Here is a 20,376-nt window from a genome sequence, read left to right as displayed (position 1 = left end):
TCACATCTGTAGAATTAGATGCAACAAGGTGGTAGGCACTTTTCACTGAATAAAGACCATTTTTCGATGTCATCGATTCAAGTATATTACTGTTAGAAAATAATGGAAGATGAATCTTCAATATATTATTCACATTAGATGGTATAGATAAAGAGTGAAGTAGATCGGTATGCCATGTCCTATTGTCATGATCAATCAAGTCTCCCACTTTAGAAACAGTAGGAGGGCATGGTGTACTGACTTTAAAACCTTTAGTTGTAGGGATCCAACCATCATTCCAATGTCAGCAGAAGTACCATCTCCAATACACCAACATAGACCCCTTTTAAGAACATCCAAACCTTCCAAAATACTCCTCCAGCCCCAACTCGGTTGGTTGCTTGCTTTTGCATGAAGAAAATCTGTGTGGATAATAAATGGACTTCAAGAAACGGGCCAATAAACTAGTCTGATCAGACCAAAGGACGCCAAGCTATTTTGGATAGTAATGCTTTGTGGTGACAAGAAGGATCACGAAAACCAAGTCCACCTCTCTCTTTCGATTGGCATAGATGGTTTCAAGAGATCCAATGCATCTTTGATTTACCATTCTTCTCCCCCCAAAAGAAATTTGATGCAACTTGGTGAAGATGTTTATGATAAGTAGGCAACTTGAAAAAAATGAAGGTTTCCCATATGCAGGGGAAGATCCTTCCTGAAAAAGAAGGAAAAAGAATGTATTATTGGACAAGTCGTCAGAGGCGGAAGAAAACGACGAAACGGACGAGAGCAAGTCAGAAGGGGATAATGTATACAAGCATAATTTGACATTGATAGAACAACCGACTTTAATAAAACATCTTAACCAGCATAAGAAAGAAACTTGGATTTCTAGTCTTGTAATTTGTTGTCTACCTTTGTAGCAATGTCCTAGAAAAGTAATGATTTGGGGATTCCAAATTCTGTTGGCAAACCCAAATACTTTCTTGGACCCGATCCATAAGAAATACTAAGAATTCTGGAGAACCATCTCTTCCATTTGGCATGAGTATTTGGGGAAAAAGTCAAAACTAGATTTCTATAGATTGTTAACTTGCCCAGGAACCCAACAATATAGAGAAAAACCATTCTTTAATTATACAAATTTCCTCTAGTCTAACTTCAGAAAAAATAAGGCTGTCATCTGTAAATAGTAAGTGTGAAATGAGTAATGCTTGATGTCTAACTTTAACCCCATGAATGTCTTCATTGGCCACATGGCGCATGAGATTACAACTCAAAGCATGTGAACACAAAATAAACAAAGTAGGGGTTAAAGGGCAGCCCTGCCTAACACCCCTTGAGGGTGATATAATTCCCCTTAGTGCACTATTTATAATGAGACCATAGGACACTGTAGATAAACATGCCATCACCATCTTCACCCAATGAACATGAAAACAAAGTATCAACAACATTGGTTCTATAAACCCCATTCAAGTCTAGTATATGTCTTCTTCATGTCAAGTTTTATTGCGACAAAACGCTTCTGCCTTTTCTTTCTCTTTTTGATATAGTGGAAGAGTTCATGAGTAATGAAGATATTATCCGAGATAGATCTGTTTGGAATAAATACCGAATGAAATGGAGAAATAACATCATCTAGGAGCAATTTCTACCTTGTGGCTATAATTTTGTTAATCACCTTATACACCCAGGACATAAAGCAATAGGCCGAAATTGATCAGTAGTCTTCGGATTCTTAACCCTTGGGATTAGGCAAATCAATGTCTTGTTCAAATATGAAGATACAGTACCAGATTTAAAGAAGTCCATAACAAAATGGTAAAGATCTATCTTAATAATATCACAATAGCATTGGAAAAAAACAGGGACAAAACCATCAACTCCAGGAGACTTTAAAGGGTTCATGACAAATAGTGCAGTCTTCATTTCTCCATAGTTGGTGGTGCACATAACATCCTATTATTTGCATCTGAAATAACATGATCCACTGCTTCAAGAACCACATTCAAAGCATCACCATCGACTCCTTCTGATTGAAAAGCAAATTGAAAATGAGATAACACCTCTAGATAAACTTCATCTTCGTTTTTGAGTCCAATCTCCATTTGCAAGTTTTAATTTCAGAATCCTGTTATACTGCCTTCTTTGAAGAGTTAAGGCATGAAAGAATTTGGTATTCTTGTCTCCCTCCTTAAGCCAAAAAATCCTTGATTTTTGTTATCATACTTCCTCTTCATTTGCAAACTCCAAATCAAAGGATTTCTTTAAAATTTCAATTTGTGAACATTCTGTTAAAGGTAATAATTGTAAAGAACGAATGTCCTTAATTAAAGACTTAATTTCAATCCCCTGTTTTGCACATACCGGCCTACCGGGTTGGACTGAACCGAACGATAAATGTCAGTCTACAAAATAAAACCCAAACCAATAGCTGTAGCTCTGGTTGATCTGATCCAATATCAATTTCATCAGTGGTCCCTTATCAGTTGGTCTCGGTTTGTTTTATATATAAAAAATGAAAAATGTAAAATATACTGAATTTTATCAGATATTTTTAATTATCTTTTTTTTATTTCTTTCTGGTTTTCAGTTCAAACTGTTGGTTTTGATTGATCTTATCAATCGGTGCGGCCAATTTTGTTTTTATAACGATTTCTAAAATACAAACAATACTAAACCGATAAGGAGTTTAGTTTGATCGATTTCTGTTCAATCCGATCAATTTCAATTCAGTCGATTCAATGAGTTCAGTTTGATCATTTTGATTTTCGTTAAAATATATCATCACGGACAAAATCCTCTTTAATTCCTTAATTGTCGAGTGCGATGCAATTTGACATTGAGAGTTCGATATGTGGAAGATGCGACATCTAATGGTATCAAATTTGAAAAATAAAAAACTAGGTCAAGAGCTCACACTGTTGGATGAAGCACTTTCCATCTGTCAACCACGTAGCTCTCAGCTCTCAGCCCTGAATTGCACCGCGAACACGGCTATTAATAAATTGGTGAGGATTTTATGACTTCACCAAAAGAATAGATTATTATTGATGGGAGGATAAGAATTGCGTCCTCCCCAAACGAGGATGACAGGTGTACTTTTTTCTTCTTTCCCAGATGTAATTTGAATGCAGAAGTTACTATATACTTCTCGGGTAGTACATTTAATAATTTATTAAAAAACATTAAAATTTGGTAGAGATATTAATAACAAGGACCGCATAGCGCAGTGGATTAGCGCGTTTGACTTCGGATCAAAAGGTCGTGGGTTCGACTCCCACTGTGGTCGGGATTTTTCTTTCAGTAGACTTCAATTTTTGCTTTTCATGGTATCTTCTCCGTTCCACTGTTCCCTCACTCGACTACACATATTTATTTTTTCTGGTGGAACTCCACTTCTACATTTCACTTGAATTGTTTGCTTTCTAAGTGCTCCAAACAGATTCATAAATGGTACTGTTAGATCAAGGCCCACAGACTGAATAAGATGTTCATGGAGGAGATTGTTTTAGCTTTGGTAATCAGGTGTATAGCCTGTAAGGAGGACGTCTGTAACCCATCTCCCACGCGCTCCACACGTGATCTTCAATGGATTCCCCTTCACCAAATAACTGTAGAATTTCACCTGCACCAATGATATCATGAATCCTGTTTAAATGATCAACTTCAAGGCAATGTAGTTGTGGGGATTCTTCCCTGTGAGAGTAACCCTGAATGGGCCTGAGAAAATATTCCCCTTCCTCCCACTATTGGATTGTTCCATTGATATCAGTCTGACAGGATTTACAAGTGAGCACCCATCAAAATCAAGAATGAAAAGCACAGGGCTTGGAGAGTGCAATTACACAACTATCTCTTCCTGCTGAGAAAAGGATTACAAAAAAAGTTAATCTCTCTCTCTCTCTTAACATATAATTTGTTTTCCCTAAATGAATACAGCCATTACACAGACACCACTGTAATGTGTCCAATCTGGACCTTGCATTTTGTTAAATCATGAAGGCTGATGATACAAAATTTAATGGCTTATTAAGAAGCATCCGACTGGGCGTCACCTTTTCTGCTCCTACTATTTCTCTTCACAGCAGCAGAAGTGTTGCCCTCACCTGTGTTCTTTTCCTGATGTTGATCATTTACAGGAGTTCTTGACGAGCTCAACCGACTCCTCAGCCGTAATATCTCGCCCTTTGCAGAAGCCAGTTCCTCTTCAAGCTTCTTTGTTCTCTTCTCAAAATTCATCCTCTCTTTGCCAAGCTTCATTACAAGGTTATGAGCATCTTCCACATTTTCTCGGGCTTCTTGTGAGACATTTTTTTGTTCAACAAGGGATTTGTAAAGTATATCTTTCTCATCTTCAAGGTTAGCATATCTAGAGTTAGCCATCTCTAGATCTCTTGAAAGCATTAAAGCATTTCTATTCATCTCATTGAGTGACTTGGTGGCCTCTTCCAGGTCAATTTCTAGATGCTTTCTTGCTTCCTTGTCTTTTAAGATATGCTTTTCTGATGCCCCTAGTTCCTCCTTCAAAGAAGCTGCTCTCTGCTTCTCTTCTTTTAAATCCTGAGCAGCAATTTCTGCCTTTTTATTGACATCAACCAGTTCCTTCTTCAAGTTATTACGAGTTTCTTTTACATCTGCCAGTTCACTGGACACGATTTGGAACTTTTCTTTGGCTTTCTTCAGAAGTGCCTTCGCTGATGCAAGCTCACTTGAAAATACTTCTGAAGTTGACCTCGCCTCATCCAGTCTTTTCTTTAATGATTCCTGTGCATTGGTGAAGTCAGCCCTAACCTTTGAAACTTCAGACTCGAGCTCTTCGCATAACTTTCTTGAGTGCTTCAGTTCTTTTGACAGATTGGAGATCTCAACCCTTGATACTCCAAGAGTTTCCTCACTGATTTGGTGCTCATGTTTCAGGTTCTTCACATTGCTTACCTCTATTTCCAGCATTTTCTTCAGATCATTCCTTTCTTGCATCAAATTGGCGATTGAAGCCCGGTTGCTGTTTAACTCACTGAAAGCAGGCTCAAGCTTTTCTTCAAGTTGATGAAGTTCTTGCTGCCTTTTCACCAAGAGTTCAGCATTTGAGGCAGCCTTCTTTTCAGAAGACAACTTCAGGTCATTAATCATTATAGTCTTCCTGAAGACCATCTAATTTTCTGTTCTTGTCGTCTCTTTCAGAATTTAAAGAATGTATTCTGGCAGTCAGATCATCTACTGCAGAGTTCTTCAAATCTAGTTCTTTTTGAGTCCTAAAGAGTTGCTCTTTCACTGCTTTCATTTCTGTATTTGCTTCTGCTAGGTCAGCTTTGACTTGCTTGCAGATAGAATCCAAGTTCTTGCACTCCATCTCCTTCTCCACAAGTGAGGAACTGAGATGTCTAACATTACCTTCTCTTTCCTTCATCTCTAGACTTAGCAAATTTATCCTTTCCTGCAACACTTCAATCGAGTTGACCTTCTCCTTCAGGTTGGCTTCAAGCATGTTCTTGTCCTCGACAGCCTTCCTGAGATCAGTTTGAATTCTATCCATCTGGACCTTATGCTCCTCAACTAACTTTCTCTCACTTTGTAGCTCTTTCTGTAGGCCCGTTACTGTATTGTTTGCAGAAGCTAGTTCTACTAACAATGACTGCTGTTCTTCCTTTGCCTTTCTAATTTGCTTGGCCCGCTCTTCTTGTTCATTCAGTAGCATTCTTTCAGCACTGTTCTGCAGCGAAACCATGGCTGCCTCTTTTTTACTCACTTTTGTGTTTATCTGCATCACAAATCATGCATGAGTATTAAAAACCACTGATCCATTTAGATGAACCTTCAAGTAACACAATAAGATAAGGATTCAAATAAAAAGAACCATAAATATCAATAATAACAAGAAAATAAAATAACTTTACTATGGAGGTAAGGAGAGGTTATACAGATTCAATTATTGCTTCAGCAGCTGCCTTCTCCTTCTGTGACAATGCATATAATGCACCAAGCACACCTGAACCAAGAATGCCAATCGCATTCAAAAGAGCCACAAATGGATTTGGTTGTGCTTCTCCCTGATGTACTTGCTGTGCATAAAAGCTATCAAATTTCAGATGTTTCAAGCTTAAATGAAGTAAAGCCTTACAATCTGTTTCATTATTTCTGAAACACAAAAATGGCAGAGATTTATACCTCCTTTTGAAGATTTTTTGGTGTTTGAACACCTTCGCCCCCTGTCATTATTATGCTTTGCACTTCTGATCAGATGAAGGAATAAAATTAGTTCATTTGAAAAACAAAATAGAGAAAAGGAAAAAAAAAAAAAAAAACCAATGAGGAATTGTGTATGTCACTACAGAAACTGTAAGACTTCAGAGTTGGATCCAACTTCTTCAGAATTATATATAGAAGGCATGAATGCTCATCAGCAATTGGAAGGACCTCATATTAGGCTGACTATTTGGCCATGGGAGGAAGTTGTCTACTTGTCTATGAACATAGACAAGTCTGATACAATCTATAACATGTTCAAAGCTCAAAATATCAAAACTGTTTTTCCTAATTGATCTATCTAGAGAAAGCTGATCTAAGCTACCTTCATTTTTGGTATGCTAATCCTTCCTAATTTCTTAATATCGTAAAAAACATGACCTTTATGAGCTATTAAAACATGCCCATAGGATTTTTTTGGTATGCTTTTTTTTTCTGTTTTTGGTAACAGCATTTGCATGGAAGCATAGTCATTATAAACACTTATCCATTAATGTGCACATGACATGAACAGCTCATCTTGAGATGCACAGTCAAGACGTAGCTCTTATGGCTATATGATCCATCATGAATGTATTACTCTAGCCAGCAGGCTTGGTTTTCATATCATCATTTTATTGTGCTTCTATTGCGTCTGGGTTCCTGATCACAATTTGGAGACTAATTTCTGCCACTAATCAGCACAAGCATGAGAAATATTTTATGCAATTTCTTTGTCATCCCATCACCTCCCACCATTCTTTTCGGCTCTGTTTGGTTGCAATGGAAATTTAAGGGAAGGGAAGTGAAAATTTTTCAAACTTAAAAAGGGGCAAATTATATAGATTACTTTCTAATAGGGGAAGAATTTTTTTTTTCTTCAGCTCATTAGGGGGAAGAAAAAGGGAGAAAAATAAATAAAAAAAGAAAACTTCATCAGGTGCAAAGATAGTAAGACTTTCTACACATCAACCCTTACATCATAATATCCTGCAAACCAAATAATTCATTAAACTAGAGCAAGCTAACATATCAGAAACCGCACATCACAATATCCTGCAAACCAAACAATTCACTAAACTAGAGCGAGGTAACATATCAGAACTCAGCCATGTTACAAAGCCCAAAGATCCACTGCCTCCACAACAGAGGAGCCAAAGACAAGGGGAGCTATTCAGCATAAATGGAATCCTTGACACTGTTTTCTCCCCCTCCCCCTTCTCCTTCTGGCGAGGGCTACCCAGAGCACTAATAAAAGAAGAAAACAACAAGCCCACATAACGAATTTCAAAACTTGGTTCCTATTTCTAGTCAAATCCCAATAATCTGCCATTTCCATCAAAAGCAAAACCAGAAAACAAGTTAAGGAAAAAAAAAATAAAAAATTCGAACTAACCCTTCGACAAAGCATCGACAGCTCTTGCCCTGAACTGAATGAATGAAAAGTAAGAGATACCCACAAGAAAAATTCCTCTCCTTCTGCAGAACTTGGTCTCACTGGGGCTGTCCGGGTGCGGAGAAGCAATGGCTGTTGTGCTCTTATTCTTACTTTTCTTTTTGGGCTCTACATTTTTCGTGTCAGAACAGAAGAATAGACATGGAGAATAAGAAGAAGAGGGCTTGAGAGATTGATAAGGTGGCGATTGCAGAAAGCAAGAGCTCCCCATCACGAAGTTCATCGCTTTTGCTTCCTGTCAGAGACGACTAGAGTACAGAGACCCTGCGTTAGACCAGTTTGCTCTTCTGACTCTATTCCGACGCTTGTAGTGAGCAGCGACCAAAATTCTCCTGGTTCTACAGATTAGACCATTTTCTCTATAACAGGGCCCACTCTTTTGTCTCTCTTCCCACCCACCCATGGTTTTGGTGCACGGTATCGGATCGGGTATCAACTATCAATCATCTTCAAAATCATTACGTATCGAAATCGACATGGATCGGTTGTATTGGACAAGTTTACCTCTAGGTTTTCTCAAAATTGGGTTTTCTTGACTATATCTTGCTTCCCCACCCTCCTAGTTGTATAAAAAAAGTGGGTGTGGCCAACACTACTGGTTAGACTTAGACCTCTATTATCTTAATTCGCTCCCACAGTTTTAAAAGGCCTCCTAGGGATTGAAGACTTCAATCCTTAAATGGATCACGATCTCCCCTTCACTCATCGATGTGGGACTATCTTAGTTGTATCTGAGAGACTGAAAGTTGAAACTAGTTTTTATTCAATACAAATCATAATTCTTTTGATTTCTATGACTTGTGGTTTTCCTGGGGATATATTGGCACCAACATGGTTTTAGTGCACGGTATTAGAACGGGAATCGGTAACTTACAAAACCGATATGATATTGATACGATATCGGCCTAGGTCGACTGTATCAAACAAAATTGCCCCTGAATCTAAAATGAGTTTTCTGACCATTTTACCCCTTGTCCGTGCTATAGATACGATATCAGTACGGTATCAATATCAGTGACTATCAAAACTGCTACATATCGCATGGTATGGGTGATACAATACCGATACTTAGAACCATGGGCACCAAAGCCAACAAGGGTAACTGATACAAGTGTATAAAGGTTTAACTGGATGATGCTACTCTCATATCATGACTAAAACAAGGGAATCTTTTTTTTTGGAACCGGAGATATCCAGTCTTTGGTCAACTAATTCTCCCAGGACTCGTGCACAACCCCGTAATACACACGAATCGGGAATTACTAAGGCCCCCACCATCTTCAGGTTCTTGTATATTTCAAAATACCCTCCCAATACCTTTTCCCACCCTCTCTTACCCCGCGGTGAATGGGGTAGAGGAAAACTATATCCATTAACTTATGTTTTAGAAAATGATGTAACTAAATTTATTTTTTCGATAATTGTTTTTTTTTTCTTTTCCTAAAAAAAGGGGGTATGGGATATTGGGATGTGCAATCCGTAGGACTTTTACCGCACTCCTCTTTCGTTTCTATTACTTTCAAGTGATTGGAGAGAAGTCCTTTTTTTTATTAGTTTTCAAATAGGAGAAGGTTTTCTGGTCTAATCATGGTTTGAGGTATTGGATCGGATCGATAGATTTTGGTCGAATCGGATCGATGTCGGTTGAGACTGATTTCGATACCGATCTGATCCAGCTGTACGGACAGGGGTAAAAATATAAAAAATTAGCTTTTTTTTTTATAAGAAAATAGGGACAAAAGTGTCATATTTGCCCGAGTTTGGGCGATCCCAATCTAATCCCAATCCGATCCGATCCAACCGATACCGAGATCACGAACCATGGGTCTAATAGCTCACCTAATCAAGCCTTGGCTAGAGAGAAATATTACAAAAAGGTCGATCTTAAGGTCCTCTGCTCATATGTCATGTCAAAGTTCTAGCTTGAATGGAATTTGTCTTATTCATACCGAAAATAAAAAAAATTAAAAAATTAAAAAAATTAAAAAAATTAAAAAGAAGAAAAAGAAAAAAGAGAAAAAGAAGAAGGACAAAATGGAGTTTGTCCTATGACAAAATAAAGTTTTGAAAAACTAGAAAAGAAATGATAGTGATCGAAGTACTAGTAGGTGTGCTGGGCATATACAAGAATGCATGGCATTATGTTGCGGGCTAAATGATTGAATTTGAGTCTAAAATTTAATATGTGGTATATTCAAAATGTCTGTTAAGTATCCATCAATCAGATTTTTCATTTGATCCTTCCACATGGCAAAATTAGGCGTTCAATCCAAAGACACTCTTACTTGTTCTATCACGGGAAATTTTTACCAAAAAGAAAAGAGAGAAAAAACACTACATGAGCGTGTGCGATGCATTGCCCTTGTACCTAGACACAGGGGCTGGCAAAATGACCGCCACACCCTCATGGAAAGGCAGAATTTATCGGGGATGTGATGGTCATTTCGCCGGCCCTTGTGTCTAGGCACAAGGGCAACATACCGCACGTTGCCCCTACATGCAACCAGGTAGTGTTCTCTTTCCCAAAAGAATATTGGAAAAGCGTTCTTTGTGGGGGAGCACAGGGGCCACACGTGCGTGGCAACCAATGAGAGCGCGCGCTAGCATCTCGGGGGGAGGGGGCGGAATTTTCGCCTTTCATGGGAGGTGTGGTGATCATTTCGCCCCCATTGGGTCTACCCTTGCCTCATTACAACATTTTTTATGTAAAAAGATTAAAATTAAGAACACAAAAGGGACACAAAATCCATAATTTCTTGCGAAGAAACCAACCTCACCTTCTCTTCCTTGAACAAAATTTGGTTGCTGCCCGAGTTGCAGCCATGTTCCTGCTGCACCAATCATAGGCACTGACTTGGAATCCTAAAGGGTATTTTGGAAAATAAAAAAACCTAAGAGGGTATTTGTGAATCCAAAGGAAAAGGGAATTATTCTAAATTGGCACTTACAATTGAGGGCAGCAACAAGCCAATTTTTTTCCTCCTCCCTAACCCTATGAGCCAGATACTCACATAATACTTCCCATGAACCTAACCACTGCATCAATCTTCGGGATCATGTGAGTCAGAATCTTTGACACAGAACAAATGTCTATGGAATTGATGCCCAATGACATTACCCCTTTGGTCCCTTGGAGAAATCCCCTTGCTTCTGTCTCAACCACACTTTTTGTCATGCCATAGTCTATTTTAACAAAAAATAAATGGTTTTTATAAATAATATGAGAAGCCCAACCTACCTCCATCGAAGCATTGATAAAACTAACATCAGTAATAACAATAGAATGATGAGCAATAGGCAAGTCCAGACACTTAGAAAAGGAAAAAACCAGAAGAAACACCGAGGGAGAGGCAGGAAGAGATAAGGAAGAGTTGGGAGGTAAATTAAGATCAAAAGTCCAATGAGAAATATTTTGCAAGACAATAGTTGGGTTAAGACTTAAGACTACTTAAGAATGGATTGAGTAAATATAACTCGATTTCTATGAATCCAAATAAAATACATAGTGATGGCAAGAATACTAAAAACCTACTTATGATCACCCAAAGACATAGTTTTATCATTAAATAAGAAAATGAAAAGGTTAAGAGGGAACTACTAGAAAACTTCTTCTGTGTTTTTTTTTTTGGGATAAGTAAATTATATTAAGAAAAGATAAAAGAAAAAATAAATATACAAAAAAAAAAAAAAAAAAAAAAAAAAACCTCTTGGTTCTTATTAAACCCAAGAAAAGAAAAACTACTTTACTTGGTTTGGGCTTTGAACCTACTTAACGTCGAATTTTTATCCTCCCAATCAGTCCAAGACTTCCAAAAAGATCAAAAGCGGCAGAAAAAAAAAAATTGTAAGGACACATTTTTAAATGAGTGGTATTTCCGTGCTTTATTGATGAAACCAGGATATTTATCATCTAGCCCTGATTCCATATGGAGTGAACTGTGTGAACTCTTCCTCTTTTCCTTGGCATTTTGACTTACAGCTCCAACTCGTTGCAAGTGAAGGGAAGGGAAGGGAAGGAAAATGAAATCAATTTTGAAAAGGAAAAAAATAGAAAAAATCTGTAATCATGAAGGAGAAAATTTTTATGTGGGAGGGTGTATTTACCGGTCACGCACAGACATAGTGGATGGGAGGGGGGCAGAAATCCCACCCCTCAAGATGTTTTGGTGTGCTGTCTCATTGCCCCAGTGCACATACACACACATAGGGATCCGGATCCTCTACTGTGGAGCTGCCCCAACTTCCCTAGTGCATAGACATAGTAGGGCGTGAAATGACCGCCTTACTATATTTGCGAAATAGGGCGTAGTTGGGGCAACTCGGCAGTAGAGGATCCAAATACCACACACAGTGGCCACACTCCCCCAAAGAGACTGCTCTCCCCCAATCCAATGATGAATTATGACCTCACCATATTTTGGAGTTAGACTTCTCAAAATATTTTTTGGGAGAAGAACGCTAATCGGTGGTGTGTGTGGGCGTGTACCTATTGCCCGAACACAACCTGGTGCGAAAAGACTGGTGCACCTCCTAGAAAAGTGGAAATGTGTTGTATCTGGATGCAAGTACACGTCCACACACAACACTGGTTAGCATTCCTTGTCCTATAATTTTTATTGGGAAAGAGTATGCTACAACGTGCAATGGCGCTGCCCCTAAGTCCAAACACTGGGGTGGGCAAAATGATCAACACACCCCCATGGAAAAACAGAATTCCCCAACGACATGGTGGTTATTTCGCCCGCCTTTGTCTAGATGCAGGGGTAGTGTACCACACACGTCCAGGTAGCATTCTCTATCCCTAAAATTTAATAACCAAATTTAAAATATTTTAAAATTAATCATGCAATCATGTAAGATGACAATTACAAAGTTTTCACTTTAGTAATGATTTCATTTCCCTTCCGTTTATTTCCTTTGCAACCAATGGAATCAATGGATGCTTGGCAAGAAGACTCAATCAAGAAATTCACGGCACAGAGTTCAGTTAGCAGGTTTAATCTGAATTTTTTTCCTGTCCTGTTCCCTGCCCAATACAGTGGTCCAATTCCACTGATAGGGAGGCAGAAATGACGTTTTAACCTCCATCGAGCAGTGTGTTCAGGCAGGGGGTTAGATCATCATTTCCGACTCCCTATGAGTGGAACTGGACCACCGTACCGGGCGGGGAACAGGAGACGATAAGCATCTGGTTTAATCCAGTTTAATTATCTTAACATTCTCTCTTTTAACTAATAAAATCTTCAGCGACCTACTACAGATTCACAACAATTATAAGATTCTTCACTGTCTTACTTAGTACAATGTACATTGTCTTTATAAGATTAAAAGCTCATAAAAAAAAGACTCTAATCAAACTATGAAGCCCCTTTCCAGTTCACAATCGGATCCCTTGGCAACCTTGGATGGACATGAACAGATGATTCCCTTCCGGCACTGATCCGACCAATTTGTGTGGGGGTTGGTGCCTTGTTCTGCTACCCATTAAGAGGTGTACTAGTGTACTACTACTTGTACTAAAGCCCTGCAAAGTGCAAAGCCTTGTTGTTTTCGGTTCCAAGGTACTCTGCACTTCAAAGGATTAATCACTACTAAGGTTACCTGAATTTTGTGAAAAAAGGTGCACTTGGGCTGGCTAGCTGGACCCTTCATGGGTTAGCTTTTCAATGGTGGTGGGTCAGGCCTTCATACCCACTCACATTCAAAAAATTTCTAACTTTTCAATCGTTTGGTGTTGGAAATTTTTTTTTTTTTTGGTTGAGGGGGGGGGGGGGGGGGTGGTGATTAGAGGTGTTGGAATTTTAAATGGTTATTAATTAATAACTTATAAAATATTATTTTTATATAAAAGGTTTGTTAAAGGATTGTGTCTTTTGTTAGGCGCCTAAGTGATGGATTTGAGTCCTCTGTAGCGCGACATGGTTTGTAGCGTACCATTTGACGGCCCGCAGTGCTTGGGCACGTAATCCAACACACAAACAGAGTGTTGGGCTGCGTGCATGCTCAAGCACTGTGGACCGTTGGATGTGCGCTACACTCCCTATCACACTACAGAGGAGTGCAACACCCTAAGTGACCAATGGATGTGACTATTAAAAACATTGTTTTAAGGTAGCAGAAGTCAAATTGAGATCAGTCTTGATTGATACAAATCTAAAAATCAGTTTTTATTATTATTTTACACTTGGGTCATACTAGATGATCGATGTCAGCATTGATCGTTAACGATCGAATTCAAGTGAATTGATCGATCCAATCCCTAGATTACGTACCATGATTAGAAAGCCTATTTGAATGGTCAACAAATATGTCTTGTAGAAAAAGACACAGTATTAGGGTGTCTTTTGGGAACAACCCTTGGTGATATCTCTCTTCCTCTGTGTATATAGATTGGATTTTAGTCCATTTGTTTAACAGTTTTTGTTAAACAATCTCAAACTCTATTTTCTCTTAAACTTGATTTTCACTATCATAACTTTGTTTATGTTCAATTGAGCACTACTCTTGGTATCTCTAAGTGGCCTAGTTGTTTGTGTGCAACATCAACTAGAGCGATACAATATCAGCAAAGATCAACTGTATTGGACAAGTTTACCCAAATTTTTTCTTAAAAGATAATTTTTTTCACTGTTTTATCCCTTGTCCGAACCATTTCGTCGATGAGATGACACGGTATCAAGATCGATGACTAACAAAACCAATATGTATCGTGATACCGATGCCTCAAACCATGGATGATGGAATGGAAAAGGCATTCAGGCTTTCATTTCAAGTCGATTATACTCAAAATATGCTTGTTATCTTAATTAAGATTACATACAAGGTGGATGCTCAACTTCCATCAGAAAAAAATTAAAAGGTGGATGCTCAACCATCATTACAAACAGTGAGATTTCAAGAGGGAATTCTCCCAATTTTGTTTTTTTTTTTTTCTGAAATTCCCAGGTCGCCAAAAGCTTTGATGGGACTTTAGGGTTGATGGTGTTTTGACCTGACCTTAGGTAGGCCGTAGGCCATGATCTGCCATATCTTGAAAAGGTTTGTTCACCTTGGAAATATCTCAAAATTGGTGCGGAGGATTGCTGACAAATGACAGCTCTTTCACTTTGTTCAGGAATATAGATAAAGCATTGAATCATCAGGCGGTGGCAATTGGCAAACATGAAATGTGAGGTTTTATTTTCTTTGGTTTTGGCTTTGAGGAACGTGGTGGCTATGGCTCCATCCATTGCTGCTTATGGGTTTAGATTTGATAATAACTTTTGCTGAGTTGACTCCTTCCTTGTCTGATTGATGGATGCTTCTAGCCCACTTTGTGTCTTTTCATTTGCTTAAATTCAGAGTTGTTTACACTTTACACAGACAAAGGTATGCAAATGGGACCAGAGCTCATCTGGAGGATAATTGCAGTAATTCAAGATGGAATGAATTTGGATGGATTCCTACAGAACATTTCAAAGAATTGTACACAATATCTAAGTAACAGATTTAGGCTCATTCAATTCAAAAGGGTTGCTCTCTGGAAGCATGAGTGATTTACATCCTGGATCACTGTGTGGGATAGTAACCACAAGAAGCAGAAATGTGGGGATAGGGTGAATAATTGAGTTTGATTCTAATTTCTGGAGGAGGATGGATGCACAGTTCTTTACCTCTAATCCTCATATACAATGATAGATTACAAGTGTTGTACAGTGTTCAAATGTTCTTTGGCTTGCCCTGGAACTCTAGATTAGGCTATTTGAAATTTTGAATTCATGTGTTTGATAAATGTAGGAAAGTAGAGAGCCTTTACAGAGCTGTTTCTCCAACATTGCCTGAAGAATGTTGGGATGAAAACTACAGCTGCCTACACCATGAGAGGTGCAGGCCAACCAAGTACCAGAACTGGGTATATTGGGATAGCTCCCAAATATGCACTTGGGTCATGGATTACTCTGGGTTTGATAGAGTAGAGCACCTAAACGAGGTAATGAAGCTTACCAAAACCCTACAGATTAAACCAGATATAATGTCAGTTTGTTTTCCTGAGAGACTAAGGATACTTGACAATGTCGGACTAGTAGAGAATGCAGGTAGCAGTTTCTACTGAAACCAGACCTGCTTCTTGCAAATGTTCATGCCACATTAGATAGATGAAAGGGTGTAGGTTGGGTGTGAACAAGGATGAAAGAAGTAAGAATCAAACAGGTAAGCTATAATCTGATAGAAGAAATGGTTTGCTGTTAATAGGAAATTTACAGCTGAGACACTACAGTTTACACTCTCCTTCACCTAGACGCAATTCTACAGTGAATGTGACGCATCGGAGGTCTAGACCCAGTGGTTACCACTACCACATAATCCCATTCACATGCTTGTCTTCATAAGGTAAAGATCAATGATAATAGGCAGCATCATATGATAGTGAATGCAGATTATCATTTAACACAGAAAGACCACCATGCTGGTATAAATAGTTGTCAATATGGTGATTGCCACACAACAATGGAGGACATGGCTCAGGCCCATGTAATACAGATTCTCATAAATACCTTTTTCAAACAGTAATTCCATATTTCATGCTTCATACACAACACACTAAAGTGGGTGAAAATACCGCCACATAATGTGAAGCACATACTTGTTAAGCTTCAATGGCTTCAGGAAAATCATCAAATAAAAACAGGGAGAACATAGATTATATCTAAAGCAGCTTATATTCAATCATGAACTTCTCAAGTTAAGAGGCTTATACAACATCTCCTGCCAAGAGAAAATGAAGAAACAGAAAAGGTGGGGAGCCAGGACATCAACTTCTACCCTATCTAATCAAAATTATAAATCTCATCATATATCAATGTCCCAATTATCAACGGGAAAACTAGCTTCCACCATCCTTAACCAGACAAACCATGAAAGCTAAAACACAATCACAGCAAACAAAGCAATGTACATAACGATCATCCATGGCTGCTAAACGCTTCACATTGACAGCTCTTGATAGACGGACGATCGAAGAGTTTACCTTTGTTGTGATTTCATCAATCGTGAACCTGTTGGCAGGGGAAATAACCTTCAATGCCGTTATGTAGCTACAACCATACCCTAAAGAAATATTTTTTCAGGGTAGGTAGATCCAGGAGAGTTTTCAGAGGAATTATTGACAGTTTTCTCCATTTCCTCCTCAACCAAAATTTCCTGGGAGCGGCAACTGCTACTGCAAAATGCTTTCTCACCTCTGCACAAGACAAAAGGAAACTACATGTTCTCAATATCCGATTTTGACAGTGTTCACTCATCTTATATCAATAGTTATGATTAATAAGACAAGCAATGGATATAGTATACAAAAACAGAGAAGAAATTGAACAAACCTGTACATATAGATGTCTTTCCCCTGTTCCAACTTCTTCTTGCAAGCACAACAATAGCTCAAAAAATCATCAGAGGGATACAGAACAGAACCATCCAAGCATTTAACTTTCGGTGAAAATTCCATCACTCTCTCTTCTTTCTTAGAATTAGTTAACTCGCTACCATGACATTCTAAAATGCAGTCACCAAAAATGTGAGTTTTTCTTGGGTTTGGACCATGAGAAATTACACAAGTATAGTCCTCCGATAGTTCTATCTCACGGGCAGAGAGAGACCCCATAATTCCTACGTCAGAGCCAAAGGATACAGGGAGCGAACTCGGCTTCATGACCAAAGAATTGTCAAAATTTGAGCCTCCATTGATTATAGAAGGCGAATTAACTTGGGCAGTTTTCTTTTCAACCCATAAATCTTCAGAACTCAAATTGGTGTTAAGGTATGTTAAGCTATTCAGAGACGTTGCAGAGAGATCAGAATCAAACAACCAAGACCTCACTTTCCCTAAAGGCTTAGGTTGTAATCGGGTTTCTCCGACTCTAAACACATTATCTGAGTTGTCCAGTTGCAGACGGGGAGAATCAAGCTGGGAATTTGGAGAAACCGCATGGACCTTAGGGAGAGAAGAATCAACCGAATCAAACAGATGTTTTGGGGAAGAAGGGTTTCTGAACTGCGATCCGAACAGAATACTCTTACTCTCCGAAGTTTTAGGACCCTTAGAAAATGGTTTGACTTCATCTTTGAGAGAATCTACAATGCCAAGGCCGACCTTACTGCAATCCCAGCTTTTTTGAGGACCATCAGGACTTGCTCTGGGAGACCTAAAAGGATTAGCTAAATTTGCAAAAACCTTGTAATCCAAAGGAGAAGTAGGGCTTCTAGCAGAGTCAGAATCTGATGAACCCTTTGTGTTGAACCCTATAAACAAACCAGGGACGCTGAAAAAGGAACCGCTTTTGAGCTTCTGCCCCAGAAAATCGCGAGTCTCTGAAGCAGAATCCGACATCAGATGACCCTTGTATTGATCTTTCTGAATTGATCGGCTCCTCTTCCTCAGCATTATCAAAATCTCAGCTCCCTCCAAAGAAACCACCTCTTACTGCATTGGAAAATTAGAAGAACATGACATTAATAAAATTAGGGAAAATAAATATAATCAAGACCCAAAGAGAAGACCAATAAATAATAAGAAGAAGAAAATAATGAAACCGTGTGGCGTCGAGTGACAATGGAATGATAGACAGCACAAAAACCAGAAACATAACTACAGATTTGCCGAATCATGTGAGAATCCTCTAGCACTCAACAACAAAAGAAGGCATGGAGCTTGCATGGATTCTAGAGTAGAGTAGAGTAGAGAGAGAGAGAGAGAGGGGGAGGGGGGGGGGGGGAAGGAATCTGCAGCGATCATAAGTCCCGAGCCTCAAATTGCCCACATGAGAAACATCAACAGGAAAAGCTCCGAAACCCCATAAGGATGTTGATGATCAAAAATCGAAATGTAATAAACCCAAATGGACAAGCTTCCTCCAATGCAGGCAAAAACTTTTAAAGACCGCTGAAACCGCGCATGAGATCACATCCCTCTCCTGATTTCAATCAAAATTTGAATACAGGACCAATGACATAGATCAAAACAACACGTTACAAGAAGAATAGCTCAGCTACCACGGACCTTGCATTGGGAGTTGAAAAAATAATTTACTGTCAAAGCTTATAATCTGAATTTCAAAGGCAAATTTATAGACATGAACTGAGAATAACTCCGGAAAAATGCACCGACAAGGTTCATAAAATCACAGATAACAGAACTCTGATAAGTATCAGATGAGAAGCTCTGAAACCTTTGGAACATGCATGCAGGGCTGAAAAGAAACATCAACCGAAGATAAAAATCCCAAACTAAATCCCCTTTCCAATTTTTCACATTTAAAGTCCAAACCCAAGAACCCAATATCCAAGAACACACGTAATGAGGAATGAAGCAAAGGATCATGAAGAAAATGGAAAACCCACCTGGTTTTCTCCTCAGAAAACTTCCCAGATGAGAGCTGAGTACTCCAAAAGAAGAAAAACTATATATCAACAAAGGTGTGAAACTTGTGCAGTACACCACTGTACTCTGTTCCTTCCTGCACTCTATTTTCTTTACCCTTTTTCTCTTTCTTCCTCTCTTACACATTCATCAAAATCAGCGACGCAGGTAGCCGCTTGATATACTTCTCAGTTTCCACTCTCGATCTCTGCTTCATGATTGACATAGGATACGTATTCTACACGAAAAATACGTATTCATCTGTACGAACTAAAAAATATAAAACTATAAAGTATTCTCTCTCTCTCTCTTCCTATTTAGATTATTTTTTTTGGGTTTGGTTGAAAATGCAATTTTCAAAAGGGTATTTCTTTCCCATTTGAAGAGAGTCGGCAGAAGAAGTAACAAAGCTGATTGTGGAGTTTAAAATTAACTGACTAACGTCCACACTCCACAACTCTTTAATTATGGTTCGACCGGAATCCTACTCGCGAGTTTCCGAAGACAACGGATGAAGTGAAATGACGGAAGGACCCCCCAATATCTTAGGCGTGGTTTTCCTACTTGAGCCCTTTTATTGCCATATACATGGTTTTCAGTATCGGTATCATATCGTATCGTTTGTATCAGGCAATATGTATCGGTGTTTGCAAGTAATCGATCCCATTATTGTGCCAGTACCATATCGGTGATACAGTACAAACAAGGGGTAAAATGGTCACAAATCCATTTTAAAAAGAGATTGAAGGGTAAATCTGTCCGATATGGCCAATATGTTTCGATGCTGTATTAGTATCATATAGGTTTTACGATTGACCGATACCTGATCCAATACCGTGCACTAAAACCACGACAGTATAGTTTATATTTGGAAAATCAAATTTTCAACTTTGACATCTTTTTCCAAAATCTGTGCGTTGAGTGAGTGAAACCTGATTAGGGGCGGTAATGTTTTTTTTTTAGTATCTTCCCTCTTTCCCTTCTTCAAGGGAGGAAAGAACTCAGGTTATGGTTGAGGAAAAAAAAAGAGTTAATATAGACAACAAACAAAAAATGTAGGGTTCTATTTAGTTGTAAACCAAAATTAATATGGTCTATTAATAGCATATGGCCCAATGAAAAAAATAAAACTAGACTCCATGAGATTCACATCTCAAACGAAAACGAGTCAATAAAAACTTGGACTAACTCAGACCTAGTCTGATTATTTCTTAAGCCTGGGAGTCTTCGTAATTCCTAGCCTAGTTTTATATTTTTTGTAACTCGACTTGGGTGACTCGCCTGAGTCAAAACCTAGTTTTCCAATCATATTATAGCTAAT

The 20,376-nt window shown here is 38.6% G+C and overlaps 1 protein-coding gene, 1 non-coding gene and 1 pseudogene across 5 annotated transcripts; 1 reads left to right on the top strand and 2 right to left on the bottom strand.

The window, feature by feature from the left end:
• The first annotated feature begins 3,200 nt into the window (after positions 1 to 3,200).
• On the top strand, positions 3,201 to 3,274 carry TRNAR-UCG. The gene has a single exon. It is a non-coding gene; the product is annotated as a tRNA-Arg (tRNA).
• Positions 3,275 to 4,002: 728 nt separating this feature from the next.
• LOC122652187 lies at positions 4,003 to 7,939 on the bottom strand (annotated as a pseudogene).
• An 8,407-nt stretch (positions 7,940 to 16,346) lies between these two features.
• Positions 16,347 to 19,218, bottom strand: LOC122653066 (FCS-Like Zinc finger 8-like). 4 transcript variants are annotated; one of them, XR_006331698.1, is made up of 4 exons: positions 19,037 to 19,218; positions 17,020 to 18,119; positions 16,671 to 16,883; positions 16,347 to 16,564 (listed from the first exon to the last, which is right to left on the bottom strand). XR_006331698.1 is itself a non-coding variant. In XM_043846999.1 (3 exons), exons 2-3 carry the CDS (start codon positions 18,078 to 18,080, stop codon positions 16,751 to 16,753), a joined length of 1,194 nt encoding a protein of 397 aa, XP_043702934.1. In that variant the 5' UTR covers positions 18,081 to 18,119; positions 19,037 to 19,218; the 3' UTR covers positions 16,347 to 16,750. The 4 variants fall into 4 exon arrangements, 3 of the variants coding, with proteins under 3 accessions (XP_043702934.1, XP_043702935.1, XP_043702936.1); XM_043846999.1 differs by having other exon boundaries at positions 16,347 to 16,883; XM_043847000.1 differs by lacking the exon at positions 19,037 to 19,218 and adding an exon at positions 18,820 to 18,985 and having other exon boundaries at positions 16,347 to 16,883; positions 17,020 to 18,120.
• Between the last annotated feature and the right edge of the window lie 1,158 nt (positions 19,219 to 20,376).

Source organism: Telopea speciosissima, chromosome 2 (assembly GCF_018873765.1).
Source record: "Telopea speciosissima isolate NSW1024214 ecotype Mountain lineage chromosome 2, Tspe_v1, whole genome shotgun sequence".
In the NCBI taxonomy this organism is placed as follows: Eukaryota; Viridiplantae; Streptophyta; class Magnoliopsida; order Proteales; family Proteaceae; genus Telopea; species Telopea speciosissima.
This window is presented reverse-complemented; position numbering and strand designations above follow the sequence as displayed.

Excerpts from the sequence above, each read along its gene's own strand:
- LOC122653066 (XM_043846999.1), bottom strand. The coding sequence starts at position 18,080 with ATGCTGAGGAAGAGGAGCCGATCAATTCAGAAAGATCAATACAAGGGT. Across the intron at positions 16,884-17,019 it reads AAAGACATCTATATGTACAG|AGGTGAGAAAGCATTTTGCA; the intron begins GTTTGTTCAATT and ends TGTCTTGTGCAG.